The sequence below is a fragment of the Eptatretus burgeri genome, chromosome 12 (genome assembly GCF_056783735.1).
Source record: "Eptatretus burgeri isolate ZD-2024b chromosome 12, Ebu_testis_v1, whole genome shotgun sequence".
Lineage (NCBI taxonomy): Eukaryota > Metazoa > Chordata > Myxini > Myxiniformes > Myxinidae > Eptatretus > Eptatretus burgeri.
The window spans coordinates 65,141,763-65,159,064 of record NC_140972.1 but is presented as its reverse complement, the minus strand read 5'-3'; the positions used below and the strand labels follow the sequence as shown (position 1 = coordinate 65,159,064).

The 17,302-nt window shown below is 44.2% G+C and overlaps 1 protein-coding gene and 1 non-coding gene across 3 annotated transcripts; both read right to left on the bottom strand.

The window, feature by feature from the left end:
• Positions 1–3,276: 3,276 nt before the first annotated feature.
• MRPL43 (mitochondrial ribosomal protein L43) lies at positions 3,277–16,482 on the bottom strand. 2 transcript variants are annotated; one of them, XM_085848289.1, is made up of 3 exons: positions 15,969–16,482; positions 4,118–4,224; positions 3,277–3,633 (listed from the first exon to the last, which is right to left on the bottom strand). In XM_085848289.1, the coding sequence occupies exons 1-3, from the start codon at positions 16,370–16,372 to the stop codon at positions 3,401–3,403; spliced, it is 744 nt and encodes a 247-aa protein (XP_085704415.1). In that variant the 5' UTR covers positions 16,373–16,482; the 3' UTR covers positions 3,277–3,400. The 2 variants fall into 2 exon arrangements, with proteins under 2 accessions (XP_085704415.1, XP_085704416.1); XM_085848290.1 differs by having other exon boundaries at positions 16,095–16,438.
• A 54-nt stretch (positions 16,483–16,536) lies between these two features.
• TRNAI-AAU (transfer RNA isoleucine (anticodon AAU)) lies at positions 16,537–16,610 on the bottom strand. Its single transcript has one exon. It is a non-coding gene; the product is annotated as a tRNA-Ile (tRNA).
• Positions 16,611–17,302: the final 692 nt, after the last annotated feature.

Below are 17,302 nucleotides of genomic sequence, written 5' to 3'. Positions count from 1 at the left end.
GGTCCTATGGTTCTATAAATGGCCCAATTACACTGCATCTACTCCTTTGCAACTCATCTTCCACAAGCATCTATCTATCCTATTAAAGGTCCTTTATCAGGCGCATCCTAGGTTACCTCACTGGGGTCTGAAGCAGCCATCTTTGGCTTGCTCATCCATGCCTTAACTTCGAAGAGGCCGCAAAGATTTCTCAACGATAAAGTTTTATTGGTTCACGAGCGCCAGCCAGTGACCACTATATTTGTTGTGTCTGTGTGTCTGTCTGTCCAGAGTATAACTCCGTGGACTTTTATCCGATCTTGATGAAACTTGGTTATGTGTTTGATATCAATGTTTAGTTGTGTTTTCCTGGATGAGGGCGTAATGGGCGTAGCCACGCCCAAAAAATAGCCATTTTAAACGGGTAGTCGGATTAAAAATCTATCTTCTCTGAGAGAATTGATTGAATGGAATGGGTTCTTCGGTATTTGAACAGCAAAATGAATTATCTAAAACTTGTCATCGTCCGATTTTTCATTTTCGTCCCAAGGTCACAAGGTCACGAACTTAGAAAATTGCGATTTTGACATAAAAATCCATCTTCTCCTAGGGGGTTTGTCGAATCTGGCAGTGGTTTCGGTATTTGGTTAGCCCAATGGCACCTGCATAGCCCCACGGAGCTCGATTTTTCATTTTCGTCCCAAGGTCAAGGTCACAAGGTGACGAACTTAGAAAATTGCGAATTTTGACATAAAAATCACACGACTGCCCAAACTTTGAGAGCTCGGATGACAATATTTTTTATGCATAATCTTGAGGTCATTTCCCACTTAAAGTCTTGAAACCATTTTGCTCTATCTCAAAGACCTTGCCCGTGGCGCCCCCTTCAAGTTTGTTTTTACGCTGATTTCATCAAAGTATGGATAATCCGAGGAGTGTGAAATGCCATATTGCCTATATGACATTATATTGTTCCTGGAATGTTCCAGAGGAAGTTTTGCACCAAAGGTCATAATCATATTAAATAATAAACCTTTGATCTTTAAAGGCCACAAAGGTCAAATTTTCAAAGTTGTGGGAATCGAACCGGGTTTTTGACCTTCTTCGACGAACTAACTCCAATAAGCTATAGCATGTATCCTGTTTCCTTATTTTATTGTCCACAACATTGTTTTGTGACCTTTAAAGGTTATGCAAAGGTCAAATTTTGAAAGTTGTTGAACGAAACTGGGTTTTTGACATTTTGCAGCTAATAACCATTCAAAACATTGCAGTGTTTCGAAAAGACTTGCAAGAACATTGCAAGACATTCGAAACATTGCAGCAAATAACCTGTCACCCGTAGCACATCATGTTAATCATTTTTATAACTTGGTCAAAAATTATCAGATCGTCTCATCCTTTACTTCTGAAACAATCTACATCGTCAAATACCGCTCGTGAACCATTGTTGTCTTCAGACTTGTTATTATTATTTTTTTCCCCACTTTCTTCACTCATATTGTCGAATGCCTATTCATAATACCTACGAATCACTGGGTACATTACAATGCTTATAAACGCCAAGAGATGCCAGCATTCATGTTTTTATTCCATTTCTGCACATGCCTTAACCTCATTTCATTTCTGCCGGTACCTGTGCGAGAGGACGAAAGTCAGAGTCTTCAGGTCCTTGGTGCTTCCAGTCTTGCTCTATGGATGTGAGACTTGGACTCTGACCAAGGATCTGAGATGGAGACTTAATTCCTTTGGGACCAGGTCTCTTCGGAGAATCCTTGGCTATTGCTGGTCCGACTTTGTGTCCAACGAGCGTTGCTGAGAGAGACTCAAATGAGATTTGTTACCTGCATCGTCCGTGAGCATCAGCTGTGGCTGTATGGACATGTGGCTCGTTTTCCTGATGCTGATCCTGCTCACCAGATTCTCTCAGCGAGGGAGTCTTGTGAGTGGAGGAGGCCAATGGGCCGACCACGTGCCTCGTGGTTGCATCAGGTTGATCGGCATCTCAAGGAGATGAGGATGGGTGGCCAGACGGAGGCCCCTGGAGTACCGGCGCAAAGTAGATGCAGTGACGCGCTGCTCTGGCACATGCTACCATACCTGACCTGACCTGACATAACCTCAAGAACCTCTGATATTAAACCAAATTTAAAAAAAATTAAGCTCCAGAATTGAACTTAGCAGCAGTTCCGACTGCTAAAAAAAGTGTTAATTTGTCCAATTTGGACAATTTGGTATCCCGGGCGGTGTGTTTAATAGGATGGTTCGGTGATTGCCAATCACGTGCCAAGCTAACCGTTCCTTAAACTGTTTTGTTGGAGTGCTTAAGCCACTTGGTGAATGCTCTCCAATATTTGCAGTCACTAAATACTGTATATTGATCGACTTGAACAATGTTCAGAGGCCACTCACCTGCGATAGCCCCACGTTCTGTGGTCACTTTGGCATAGATAAATAGAAATTTAAAAAATGAAACGTTTCGTTAATTTCGCAGGATAGCCGAGGTATGCATGCTCGCTCTAAACTGTCTTGCCTGGGTTTGAATCCTGACCCAACTATAAACTGTCATCCCAGTCGGTGGTTCACAGACAGCGTGATTCATCAATGTGTGTGCCGTTAAACTGGACCTCACATCTGCCAGAATCCCTCCCCTCCTCCGCTCCACTGTCCTTTCCTCTCCTCTCATGCCCAGATGGTGGTTATCTCCGCACGTATTTGAATGGTGGTTATCCGCATTTATCCAGACGGTTATGTCTGGATGGTGGTCATCTCCATACATGTCTGCATGGTGGTCATCTCCGGATGTGTCCCGATGATGATTATGTCCGGACCCTCCCCACACACTGCCTTACTTCACCCTCCCCTCTCACTGCTTTCCCTTGCCCCACCCAACTCGGTTTCCCTCCTCTCCCTCCCATACTTCTTACTCTCCCACCCCCCACCACCCCCTTCATATTCTTGTCAGTGAAGTGATGGGCTACATTTGCTAATTTAATATTTTAAAGAAAAATGGTCAGCGGTTATTGATTTTGATAAAGGGCAATTCATGTGGAAATAGTTTATAAAGTCATGACATACAACTCCCTGCTCGGTATTTCCCTTTTGTTTCTAGCTCGTCTTCGACGAAGTCAAGATGAACTGTTAAAGCCAGAACCATGTTTATTTTATAATGCCGTTGAAGCCCTTCCCCCTCAATTTATGCACAGGCTATAAGCGTGTTCAGCCATATACAAAGGAAATTCTAATTTGCAAAGATAAATTGCTCAAGCTAAAAGCAGGAAGTACAACCAATCGGGATGTTTTCAGCTTGTAAGAACTTTATTGAGTTGTCACTGAAAATGAAAAACACCAACCGTAGGCACCGAGCCATTTGCAGCATTACCAAGTAATCCACAAGCTTCAGATTGGTAATAAAATCGCTTTATTGGTCCTCGATTGACTGAGCCCCTTTCCACTCTGCGATGCGAGGACCTATCTCACTGCGTTTGTTGACGAACGGCTGCCATAAGCCCTGGATGCTTGGATGCTTGGTGTGGAAAGGCTTACGGATCCGAATGACATCCAATCCTGACTGGTTTGCCATTAGTGTGATCACTTGTGCAATCTCCTCTGCAGACTTCGAATTCAGGGCCACCACCTTCGTGCCTCCATTCACTGCACAGTGCAAAAAACACGTCTTAGACATTGTACCCCACACTTGTCAAACGTCATCTTTTCGTGCATGGACGAACCTTCTAACCCACATCAGCACTTGTACATGGAGCAACTTGTGCTTTACTTTGTCTCGCGCTCATGAATGACGATGGTCCCTGATTACTCAATTGGTGGAAATCAGATAACAAAAACATTAACCTACGTTAGCACAGCTCGAGCACATCCGCACAATTTTGTCCAGCCTTATGTTATAGTCGCACATAGAACGACCAAGGGAGCACATGCATTTTGAGCATATTGTATGTACCGTCGATTTATACACATCACACATAACTAACAGTGTTGAGTCTGTAATCGGTCAACGAGGTACGCCTGAAGATATGAGATAAGTGTTTATGCTGGTCAAGGACATAGAGGCGAGGAGCATCATGAAAAGCCAGCTGAAAGAATAACAAGTGATGCAAATAAGTAAATATTGACGTACAGTACTCCGCAGTAACCTTGGGAACATGGCATCGTCGTGGACATATGTAGACTACAGTTCCTTGGTGCTTCTTGGCAAAATCAACGACATGGTTCTCCACATAATCCCTGCAATAAAGAGACACTTCAATCATTTGTTGCGTATTGCAAGTTGAAATTACCCAAATCAGTCTTCTTCTTTTTGATGGAGCACAAGGCTGTGAGTAGCATCATTGGCTGAGGGCGTGGCTGTGCCGCTGATGCAACACCTTCTGTAGGTGAAGACAGGAATTAGGAATTTGGTCAAGATGCTGGCAATAGCTCGCCTACTCTTCACGAAGGACACTCTGGGATCTTTAACGTCCACCAACTCATGTCGGCAGATGAAACACCCAGTTTAACGTCCATCCGAGGGATGGCACACACATCGATGTCTCGCCCTGCCCGTGAGATGCCAGGATAACAGTTTGTAGCTGGGCCGGAGGCGAGCGTGTATACCTCTCAGCCATCTTCCCAGCTCACTTAAATCAGTCAAATGCGATGGCAGTTACACTTTGCATGGGAGGTTAGCTTTGTTGCATCATTGGGGGTTTGATCCATCGAGCTTGGTACCCGAGGAAACAGACTACACAACAAAAGTTAACATGCGTCGCATGAACATTCAATTTACAGGACATGAACATCATCATTAGCATTTGATCCTGTATTTAAACTTCGAAGCAGCAAGCTATTTATTTAATTTTGGTGGGGGAGATGTGCTGTACCTACGTGGACACAAAGGACAGAATGCACCCTCTAGCGGACAAAACAAGTGAAATCCCACCATCGAATCCACGATTGTTACATTGTAAGCAAATGAAGTGCGAGTTTCATGGGAAGATGAACATCCGCACACTTTTTTTTTGTGAATGAGTTTTCGATACCAAGTCAAAACTGTACCTCAAACGCCGGATGAACCAAGAACGTCAAACAGGAATAACCAGACCGTAATGAAGAAATTTGCTCCATGATCTCGCAGGAACAAAGAACACGGTTTAAATTGTTCATAACCCAACTCTATAATTCACTCACTAACAGGATAATGCAGGGGGGAAAGGGAGGGGGGGCAGCATAGTTTTTAGTGCTGTCTAATCTGAGTTCAAATACCCAGCAGATGATAAACTGACCCTAGTACTTGGTAAGCAGGGCATCACATCAATGAGGACATCAAGTTGGGTGGCCTGTCTGCTCACTGACCAGCGATTACAAATTTTAAAAAAATCATCCTGTTCTATACTGAAGTGTCCTGCATCCCGTTTGATACCTTCCCAGGAAGCCATTTAGCCTGCATTCTCAGGATTATGGCTAATTTCGGTCGTGATGCCAATTACCATGATGGAGATGGCCTGTACATACAAAGTGTGACCATCACATGCCACATGTTCCAGCACATCACGTGAGTTATTCGTGCTTGTTGTTTGTGTCCATTATGACGTCCTTAAAACAGTAAGTTTCCCGTTTGGAATGATTTTCAATTTTGTTTTATTGTCATACATGCAGCAGAGTGAAAAATATTAGCACACTGCTCTCTGCGCATGTGCATTCGGGATGAAATCGGAGACAAGGTACTGTTGAACTACAGGTTTGTTTTCTGATGTGTTCAAAATCTAACATTCAATTTTAATAAGTTGTTCCTCAATCAAAAACTGACGTGTGCAAACAGACAAATGGATGGACGGACAAGAGGCAATTGCTTAACCCAGCTCTTCACATCGCACGTGTGGGCCCTGGGGTAATAATTAAAACCTCAGAGCTTCAGAGGGCTTCACTCCCTGGCCCCAATAAGGGATGCTTCCCCTTCACCCTGCAAAGAACCCTACAGCGGACACTGTCTCCTGCCTGTGTTCCTCTTTTTTATTTATTTTTATTCACCTGGGGCATGTCGCAGGTCTACAGAAGCCTTGTGTTGCCATTGTTGTGAGAGTTATTGTTGGAGGTCGATTTATGAAACGTGCACCCATTGGTTGGACAGTTGGCGGACCACACCCACATCTGTCACTTGACTCCGCCCACCACAGTACCCGTCCGAAATGGTGTGGCCGCCATCTTGGTTCAGATTTCCATTGGTTTTGTTTGGGTCGAGTGGTAATCACGATGAGGAATCCCGAAAAATCTTATCGTATGTTGAATAAAAATTATTAGAAAGGTTTAATCAAGCCCGTATGCGCATCCCGAACAAAACAGCATTATGTAATTTTGGAACGGCTGCATGATTGGCGTTTAACATCCGTGACCGTGTGACAAATACACTCGTTCTGATATAACCATGGGGAATCAACTATTTTAAAAGTACTTTAAAAATGCACGTTTCCCAATCAGCCCTTTGCCGGATTTTTAAAGCCAATTCACTCACGTTTAATGGCAAAGAAAATTTCCTCGAATGACCAAGTACAGGACTTTATGAACAAAAGGTTTATTACGAGAGAGACAGACACAGAGACAGAGACAGAGAGACAGAGACAGAGAGAGAGATAGAGACAGGCGTGCATGCACAACTCACACCAAAACAAAGGTAACATATAAAGTAAATCTGCTGTTCAGAATCACGATGAATTTTATCAATCTAATCTTATTCATTCACATGGGAACACGGGACAGACACGACTCTATCTAATCTTGTTCATTCACATGGGAACACGGGACAGACACGACTCTATCTAATCTTATTCATTCACATGGGAACACGGGACATACACGACTCTATCGAATCTTATTCATTCACATGGGAACACGGGACAGACACGGCTCTATCTAATCTTATTCATTCACATGGGAACACGGGACAGACACAACTCTATCTAATCTTATTCATTCACATGTGAACACGGGACAGACACGGCTCTATCTAATCTTATTCATTCACATGGGAACACGGGACAGACACGGCTCTATCTAATCTTATTCATTCACATGGGAACACGGGACAGACACGGCTCTATCTAATCTTATTCATTCACATGGGAACACGGGACAGACACGGCTCTATCTAATCTTATTCATTCACATGTGAACACGGGACAGACACGGCTCTATCTAATCTTATTCATTGACATGGGAACACGGGACAGACACGGCTCTATCTCATCTTATTCATTCACATGGGGGACACGGGACAGACACGGCTCTATCTAATCTTATTCATTCACATGGGGAACACGGGACAGACACAACTCTATCTAATCTTATTCATTGACATGGGAACACGAGACAGACACGGCTCTATCTAATCTTATTCATTCACATGGGAACACGGGACAGACACGGCTCTATCTAATCTTATTCATTCACATGGGAACACGGGACAGACACGGCTCTATCTAATCTTATTCATTCACATGGGAACACGAGACAGACACGGCTCTATCTAATCTTATTCATTCACATGTGAACACGGGACAGACACGGCTCTATCTAATCTTATTCATTGACATGGGAACACGGGACAGACACGGCTCTATCTCATCTTATTCATTCACATGGGGGACACGGGACAGACACGGCTCTATCTAATCTTATTCATTCACATGGGGAACACGGGACAGACACGACTCTATCTAATCTTATTCATTGACATGGGAACACGAGACAGACACGGCTCTATCTAATCTTATTCATTCACATGGGAACACGGGACAGACACGGCTCTATCTAATCTTATTCATTCACATGGGAACACGGGACAGACACGGCTCTATCTAATCTTATTCATTCACATGGGAACACGGGACAGACACGACTCTATCGAATCTTATTCATTCACATGGGAACACAGGACAGACACGACTCTATCTAATCTTATTCATTGACATGGGAAGATGGGACAGACACGACTCTATCTAATCTTATTCATTCACATGGGAACACGGGACAGACACGGCTCTATCTAATCTTATTCATTCACATGGGAACACAGGACAGACACGACTCTATCTAATCTTATTCATTCACATGGGAACACGGGACAGACACGGCTCTATCTAATCTTATTCATTCACATGGGGACACGGGACAGACACGGCTCTATCTCATCTTATTCATTCACATGGGGACACGGGACAGACACGACTCTGTCTTGTCTTACTCATTCAGAGAGGAACACGGCACAAGGTCAATGAGACAGATTAGAGAATGCCATCTAAACTGTGAGTATTTTTTTTTTCTCAGACCCAGCTTTCGCCACAAAGATAGGCGGGACATGGGACGTGAGCAAGGATGAGGGAGTTGAGTGGATGGAGGAGGTGAAATTATATATATATATATATATATATATATATATATATATATATATATATATATATATATATATATATATATATAGATATATATATATATATATAGATATATACATATATATATATATATATGTATGTATGTATGTTTATAATCTATATGACAATTATATGTTTATATATGACTGATTATATGTTTATATATATATAAATATATATATATATATATATATGTATATGTAAATGTACATATATAGGGTGTCCCAAAAAATATACAACTTTTAAAATGCTTCGTATGATCCTAAAAAAGCAGTAATTTTGTCACTAATGCTTCATTTCTTGTTGCAGAGACCCTGACGTTTATTTTGATACCAAGCAAGCACCAGAAAAATGCCAAGACTGACCGTACAACAACAGACGAAAATTGTTGAACGTTGGCACCAGACGAAAAGTGTCATACAGGTGCAACGTCTTTACTCGAGACATTTCGGTATCCATTTGCGCCATGCACCAAACTTTCGGACAATAAAGTGCACCATCGCAAAGTTTACCAATGTGGGAACCATCTGTGACCTTCACAAGGGTCACGGTGGTCGGGAGAGGACAGGTCGTAGTGAAGAAAATGTGGAAATGGTGAGACAGCCGTCATTCAGAGTCCAAAAAAGTAGATTCGACGACTTTCTGCCAAGACAAACATCCATAAGAGCACCGTTCAGAGGATCCTTCGCCAAAACATTCATGCCTTTCCATACAAAATTCAAACGGAAACGGTGCTTACTGATCAACAGAAACGCAAACGACGAGACTTTGCAAATTGGTTCTCAGGAAAGTTGGAGGAAGATGCAGACTTCCTCAAAAAACTTCACATGACGGACGAATGCCATGCTCACTTGTCCTGGGAGGTAAACAAGGAAAACTTTCAGTACTGGGGAACTGAAAATCCTGGTAATGCATCAACTGAACTGGTGCCTCGATCTGTTCTCAAAGTCACCATGTGGGTGGCGGTTGGTTGGTATGGGATAATTGGTCCGTACTTCTTTGAAGATGACCAGGGACGCACTTGCACGGTAAACCAGAGGAACTATCGCGAAATGATTCAGGAATTCTATCTGCCTGAGCTACGTACTCAGGCCCATAGGAGAAACAACCTGATCCAGATGAGAACCCAGTGGTTCCAGCAGGAGGGGGCACCGCCCCATACAGACAGGGAAACAAGGCATTTTCCCAACCAACATTTTGAGGGCCGCTTTACCTCCCTCTACGAAGACGTTGAGTGGCCACCGTATTCCCCTGACCTTACTCCTCCAGACTTCTTCTTGTGGGGGTATCTCAAGGACAGGATCTATGGAAACCCTTGGCCTCAGACTCTTGATCAAGTGAAGGAAAACATCCACCGAGAAATCCAGAACATTCCTCAGGAAACGTTTCCCAAAGTGATGGAGAACATGACAACGCGTTTGCAGGCAGTGATCGGACAACGTGGAGCCGACGTCGAACATGTGGTCTTAAAGAAAACGACGATTCTATCCCAAGATTAAAATTTTGGTGGCAATTTTGACATTGGTACAATAAATTTCAACCTTTCAGCTTTCCATCCAGCCATATATTTTTAATATATATATATATATATATATATATATATATATATATATATATATATATATATATATATATATATATACATATAATGACCATCCTCTTTGCAGATGAAAAGTTGTATTTTTTTTGGGACACCTGTGTATATATATGTGTATATATATATATATATATATATATATATATATATATATATATATATATATATATATATATATATATATATATGTGTAAATGTATATATATATTGTTGTGGGCTGGGGGTCGGTGGCAAGAACGACCACTAGGTGGGGAAAGCTTGCGTTGTCTCCCACCAAACTCCCCGGAATTGTAGGCCGTCGCTCGGATAACTCCGCGAGCCGGCGGGTCATTTAACCGACTGTGATTGCCAATATTTCAACCGCGTAGCGTAGCGTAGCGTCTATAACCAATTTACCTAATTAACTACGCGATTTCGACTACCAGGGAAACCACGCCCTCGGCACATCTTGCTCAAACCGGGTCACTACCGACTGCGGTAGAGTTCCAACTACCAACTACCAACTCCGGTTCGGGTGCAGCCGAGCAGAAGCTGCCAAAGCTGTGCCAGCTGGAATGAACAGATTATCGGGGATAAAACCCCGCCTAAACTCAGATCCGAACCATGCTGGACCAATTCAAGAAGGGACGGAAATGAACTGGGAACATTTCTAACAAGTTTTATTTACAGTAAATGAAGACACAAAGCAAGACTTAACGTGAATATGCAAGAAGTATTTACAATGATCCAAAAACACTTATTCAGTTCTACTTAAAGACGGGCCCACAGACAGAGACACACACACAAATGAAAAGAAACCCAGAGTTCTTTACTGGACCCTCGCAGCTGAGGAGAGAGACAATCTGGGGGTCAGAGTTCGGTTGGGTACCTAGCCGTCGGAGAAAGGTGGTACTCTGTGCTGCGGCACCTGACAATGGTCGCTGGTTTGGTCCCCAGTCGCACGTGTCGGACTCGAGGTTCGTGTCGGAGCTCAGGTGGTGAATAGCGGGGTCCACGGAGGGGGGGGTCATGGTCGCTCTTTCCTTCTTTGTAGAGGGCCAGCAGAGACACGTTCGCTGCCTCGACGACCTTTGTAACAGCAAAAATCCCTTTAGTGACAGGAAAAACCCTCCAAAAAGACCCAACAAAACTCTCCAAGACCCCAAAAAGACCCTCCAAGACCCCAAAAAGACCCTCCAAGACCCCAAAAAGACCCATGCCTCAGAGAGTGCTCTGGAATTTATGGACCTCCCTCAGCGGGGAGGGGCCTTGGTGAACACACCTCGCTGTCCGCCTTTGATTGGACAGGGTCCCACGGCATACCTTTCCGGGGCGGGGCCTTGGACCCTGCCGGGAAACAGCAGCCACTCTTTCACGTGGGTTCATACTTGACGAGTAACAGTATCAATGTTGCAAAGGTTGTCGTGAAAGAGTTACAACGTTCGTGAGAGCCGAGAAACCGGAACCGCGAGATATTGCCTTGGCACGTCAGGGTGCGAGAAGGCAGTTGGTTGGTGGTGGATCGTGATAGGCCGAGGGGTCATGCAGATGGGATGGTTGTTAGATGGCTTGCTGGAGGGTTCGTTGGATGTAAAGATTTAATAACCTAACTAAAAAGAAATCGCAACACACGCCTTTGATTCTCCCATGAGACAAAAGGAAAGGGATCTGACTACACACATACTTAACGACATAACTGACTTTTAGGAAATCTGTATGCTGAATGCTTATGGTTTCCAGATCCATAACAATATATATGTAGATGTGTGTGTATATATATATATATATATATATATACACATATACACACACACATACATTCAAGATGAGAGTTTTAGTAATATATAGATATATTATCAATATATATTACTAAAACTCTCATCTTGTATGTATGTATGTTCCCGAAATACAGCCAAAATGGTACACGATAGCACAAATATTTTCGGCCCACCTTACTCACCATTCTCCTGTGGTGTGCAGTGTCAAGTTTCGTTCAAATCGGGCAATGGAAAAAATTATTAAAAAATCAATTTCCAATCCAGTCAAGTACTTACTCTTCAGGAGAATTTGTTCAATGCAAACAACCTCAGCGGTATAGTTCGCTGGAGCTATCTTTTTTTTTCTTGAAATGAATTTTTTCATCATCCGCTGTCACAACGGGTTCACAGGTCGTCTCCTATTATATAAAGCTCTTTCTCACCACTGACATTAAAGATCGGGACCTTCCAGGTGATGGAGAAAGCTGAAATTGAGCGCTGATGGCCATTGAAGCTGACACACTGGGAGAAAAAAAGAAAATCACAGAATCGTCGTAAAACATTCCTACATGAAAATATAAATACACGAGCGATACCCGTGCACATGCACGGGATAGCAGTGCAACATAGCTGGTAGCAGACGACAGACCGTACACGGGGAATGACAAAAATACACATTGTGCAAAATGCAAGTGGTACTATGGAACACCAAGACTTCCCAAACATTGTCGGCATGTCCGCTAAGTGCCACAGCAATTTCATAGGGATCGTGTGACGGCGAGCCGAGTTTTTAGTGTGCAAGCTTGGTATTATATTAATACATTTAGAAAAAAATGAAAATAAGTAAATGAAAAATCAAATGCAGGTGAGCAACCCGATACAATGGGGAAAGCATGGCAATTTTGTATGCCAACGAGCATCGGAAGTCGATATACCGGGAAAAATCACGGAATCATCGAACAACATTCATAACTGAAAATATAAATAAATAAATGAAAAAAATATCACATTTGGTGAACGACTCGAGACAATGGGGAAACAGTTTGTATGCTTACACAATGAGAAAGCACACTCCGCTAGTTTGATATATATGCATATATTGTTGCGGGGCTGGGTATCGGCAGCGAGCACGACCGCTAGATGGAGCTGCAGGGTCGACTCCACCGATCACTCGGAATGTATAGGTCGTCACCCCGGATAACTCTGGAGCCGACGGGTCCCTTATCGGACCGAAGTTCGCCAATAGATCGACCACGTGGGGTAGGGTCAATTGCCAATTTCAATTTACCTAAATACCCACGTCGTCCAAACTTCTGGGGAAATTCACCCTCGACGATGCTCGTACGGAACGGGCCGCTAGCGTACCCGAACCGCGTACGACCCGAGCAGACGGTCACCGAGCTTCCGTCGGTCCAAATGTCCCTTTACAGCGGCAACAGCCTGACTATTTCTCTAACATGCACCGTGTTAAACCAATAGAAGAAAGACAAAAACGAACCGATACATTTAACACATTAGTCCATGGGCCCAGGCCAGAAATTCCACTTGTCGGTACCATCTAAGGAAACCAATCCCAGTTATGATTTTTGAATTGGTGTATATATATAGATCATATTTTAATGTGATAACCAAGCTGATAACCAAACAGCTTGGCAGCTTATTGGTAGTTATCATCTCTAGAATGTACCCACCCTCCGCATAATGAAAGCGAAAAGGCAAACAAATCTGGATATCCTGAGCTGTTATTGAATGATATTACCTTCATGGGATGTGTCAATAGTCAATTGTGTGATTTTCCCCCAAAACGTCAATATCTCAGAATGGTAAAATGGTAAAAATGCCAAATACATACACTAAGCTGCTCTTCTGGAACGGTTATCACATATTGAAATAATCCTATAGTCCCTACCAATAACTTAGTAGCCCTAAAGTTTGGTTTCCCAGATAGTTCCGATATATGCCTGGGCCCATGGACTACATGGATTTATTTATAATGGAGCAGGGGGGGGGGCACGTAGGAAGCAGAGTTATCCGAATACAAGAGGCACGTATGTACAGCAAGGCCCTTATACAATTTACTACAGACCAGACTGGCGCCACAAACACACACACGCACACACAAGAAACGGACCCAAAGTGGTCTTTATTGAGGCCTCCAGCTCGGAGGGAAAGGGCGAGCTGAGGACCAGATTATGCCTCGGACCTGTCCACCTCGTGTGGTCTTCGCGCTGAGTCGAACCGGCCACTAGCAAGAGTCGAGCCGAATCCAGACACTGGGGACGCGGCGCGCAACCCCCGCGGCTCTCGTGGGGGATTGTGTCGCTCAAGCTCCAGCTCCTGTTCGCTGATAAAGACGCGGCGCACAACCCTTGCGGCTCTGGTGGGGGATCGTGTCTCTCAAGCTCTCAAACTCTTGACCATGAGGAGGAGGAGGAGAAGGAGGAGGAAGAGAGGATCTCAGTCCGAACGCGCCGAACCCTTATTCGCCCTGTCTCCGGGGGTGGGGCGGGGGCGGTGAGGGGGATGCCTCCATCCTGCCCGCGCTCCCTTACTGGATGGTTTTTGGCATGCAGAACTGCTCGTCGCCCTGTCATTGGCCAAAACGAGCGGCAAGTCCATTTCTTAGACAAGAAAGTCTAAACATTTCTTAGAGTAAATCGACCCCACTGAATTCGAAAATGCAGTCCATTTTCACCTAGGAAGTTCAGAAGTGTACGGATTCGCATCTCACCATACCCTAATTTTTCAATCAATGGAATTACAAACTATTAGAATATTTTGTCTCATTTTCCAAATACCACTATCATCTCCGCCTCTATTGCTGTGTCCACTACCGCCTGAACTTATTTCTCGCCGGCCCAACATCCAGTGTTTTAGATTCAATGATTCACGAAAAATATTTTAGTTATTTATTTAGTTATTATTATATTAAATTAGGGTATGGTGAGATGCGAATCCGTACACTTCTGAACTTCCTAGGTGAAAATGGACTGCATTTTCGAACTCAGTGGGGTCGATTTACTCTAAGAAATGTTTAGACGGACAACAAATTAATTATAGATTAGAAAATATCGAAATGAGTAGGATTAGTTACTCAACTCCAGTAATGATAAATCTTGTTTTAGGTCATATTTTTGAAATGGCAGTGAATTCAACATCGGTGCAGTCATTTCTTAGAGTAAATCGACCCCATAGAGTTCGAAAATGCACTCCATTTCCACCTCGGACATCCCGAAGTACCCGTAATTGTACTTGACCATACCCTAATTTATTGAAGTCATGGGACTAAAAGTCGTCATATGGAGTGACCTCTAAATCACCTCTGATCAAGCTAAAAAAAATGTATGCGTGTTATTGGATCATATTAGAATAATTTTAAGCTTGTGGGCAACATTCTATTTTTTTTCTACTGTTTTGGACCACCCTAATATACATAATTGTTCATACATACATCAGACACACCTCCTGACTGTTATGGTGAGCATCGCTGCGGATTATGTCTCACACGGTAAAACCGCATAATCCGCACAGAGCAATCGTCTGTTTGCCACCCAGATGATTGTTACTGCAAAGGCAAAACTATTCAACCAGAAGGCACATGATGTGATCAGTGGATAAATTGAAACATGTGGAGTGTGAAGAGCACTCCGCCGATCTCCATTGGACACAATCCACACCAAAGCGTTCCGTCCAACACAGAGGCCTCGGCCCAGTGACTCTACTCAGAAAAATTATGTAGTCGACATCAGTGAAACATCAAATGGAGCTTCCGATCCGGATTTTGGGTGTAGGACTGTCTAATGGGGATCTGGAACTGGCACAGGCACTTTGGTAAAATTCCTGCACGAAAAAGTATGCTGTGGTGGAGTGGTGACCTGTCCGGCCTTGCAGGGTTGGTTCTCAATCAAAAAAAAAACGTTCATGACCTTTCGTGGGCATACCACTGCATCGGTCTCAGAACCAACAACTTTTGTCACAGATTTAGTTCAGATCATGACCTTTGAATTTTCCTTATCAAGACCCCCCGTTTCCCCTGGCAACGAACATGAATAAGGGAGATAAATCAAGGGTAAGGAACAAACATCACACACACACACACACACACACACACACACACACACACACACACACACACACACACACACACACACACACACACACACACACACACACACACACACACACACACACACACACACACACACACACACACACACACACACACACACACACCAGTGTTTGAGGAGACGTGTCGGTGAGGCCCCCATCGCGATCCCGGATTCCCGCTCCGTGCCCGTTTTCACGCACATCATATCGCACGGTGTGAACCCTTCGGGGATCCCCCTCCCGGACCGGTACCTGACACCGCGGCTGGTTTGCGATCCCTTGCTGAAGACGAGCGAGATTCTCGATAGTTGACACACGTATCGTCCCAAGCCATTGTGCAGGACGCTCTGCAGGAACCTGCTGGCGGTGGCGCGGCCCGTCATGCCGCGAGGGTGGAAGGAAATACAAGAGATGTCGCTCCCGGAAATCGGTCCGGCCAAATCCGTTCCACCCTCCCCGCCGGTTATCGTCCTTTCACACGACGACGGGTCCATCCAGACCTGTGGTGAATCCTGAACATTCATGGACATTTCGTTTTGCCTTCCATTTCCCTCCCATTCTGTATTTTATTCGTCGTTCATTGTTCACCGACTTTCGAGACGCAACAGCGACACTGAACTTGTACGTGCAACAAAACGAGTTCCTTTCAGCACCGATCATTGTGGTTTAAATGTTTAAAAAAAAAAAAAGTGGATGGCCCGTACGGGGATCGAACCCGCGACCTTGGCGTTATTAGCACCACGCTCTAACCAACTGAGCTAACCGGCCGTTCACGAATAGGTCGGTTTACATAATCCTCTTATGGAGTTTACACGTGCACATTGTGCCGCTATTTCGGTTGGTTTTATTCGGAGGAGACGTCACGTGAGGTTATATTGACGTGATTTCTGTCACTGACTGGATGCTTTTAGCTCTGAGGGTCGAGAGTGCTGCGGAATCGCGTTTTCCTCTGTATCGAGTCAGTCATCGAACCTGTTATCCTGTATTTCAAATTGATCGTGACGCTCTTCCTCCAACGTCTTTTCAGATCACGGACCACGTAACACGACTGATGAAACCTACCGGCGGATGCACCGCTGTAAAATTCACCTGACGGCGGCACTTGAGAAACAAAAGTGAACGAGTGCGGATGTGCGATGCCAAGAAACCTCCAGGAGATGAAACTGTCGGACAAGGTCATTGTTTTGTTACTTTGCATTCACCAAGCTTACATGACGCACCCACTGGCACCGGAAGCTGTGTGAAAATGGCGGGAAATTCGCGTCTCACAATTCACACGGCCGGATACTCTGCACGCTGATATTACAACGATCGTTTTGCATGTTTACAGCGCGGCGACATCGCGCTGTTTTATAATTGGCTGTTCTGTCCAGTGTCTTCTGTCACACTTATTGTTGGGTGTGATGTGGGCGGAGATTGCCGGGTGGATTGTGGGCGGGGATTGTCGGGTGTGATGTGGG

Excerpts from the sequence above, each read along its gene's own strand:
- MRPL43 (XM_085848289.1), bottom strand. The coding sequence starts at position 16,372 with ATGTCCATGAATGTTCAGGATTCACCACAGGTCTGGATGGACCCGTCG. Across the intron at positions 4,225-15,968 it reads ACACGTCTCCTCAAACACTG|GGATTATGTGGAGAACCATG; the intron begins GTGTGTGTGTGT and ends TCTTTATTGCAG. Across the intron at positions 3,634-4,117 it reads CAAGGTTACTGCGGAGTACT|TGAATGGAGGCACGAAGGTG; the intron begins GTACGTCAATAT and ends TGCACTGTGCAG.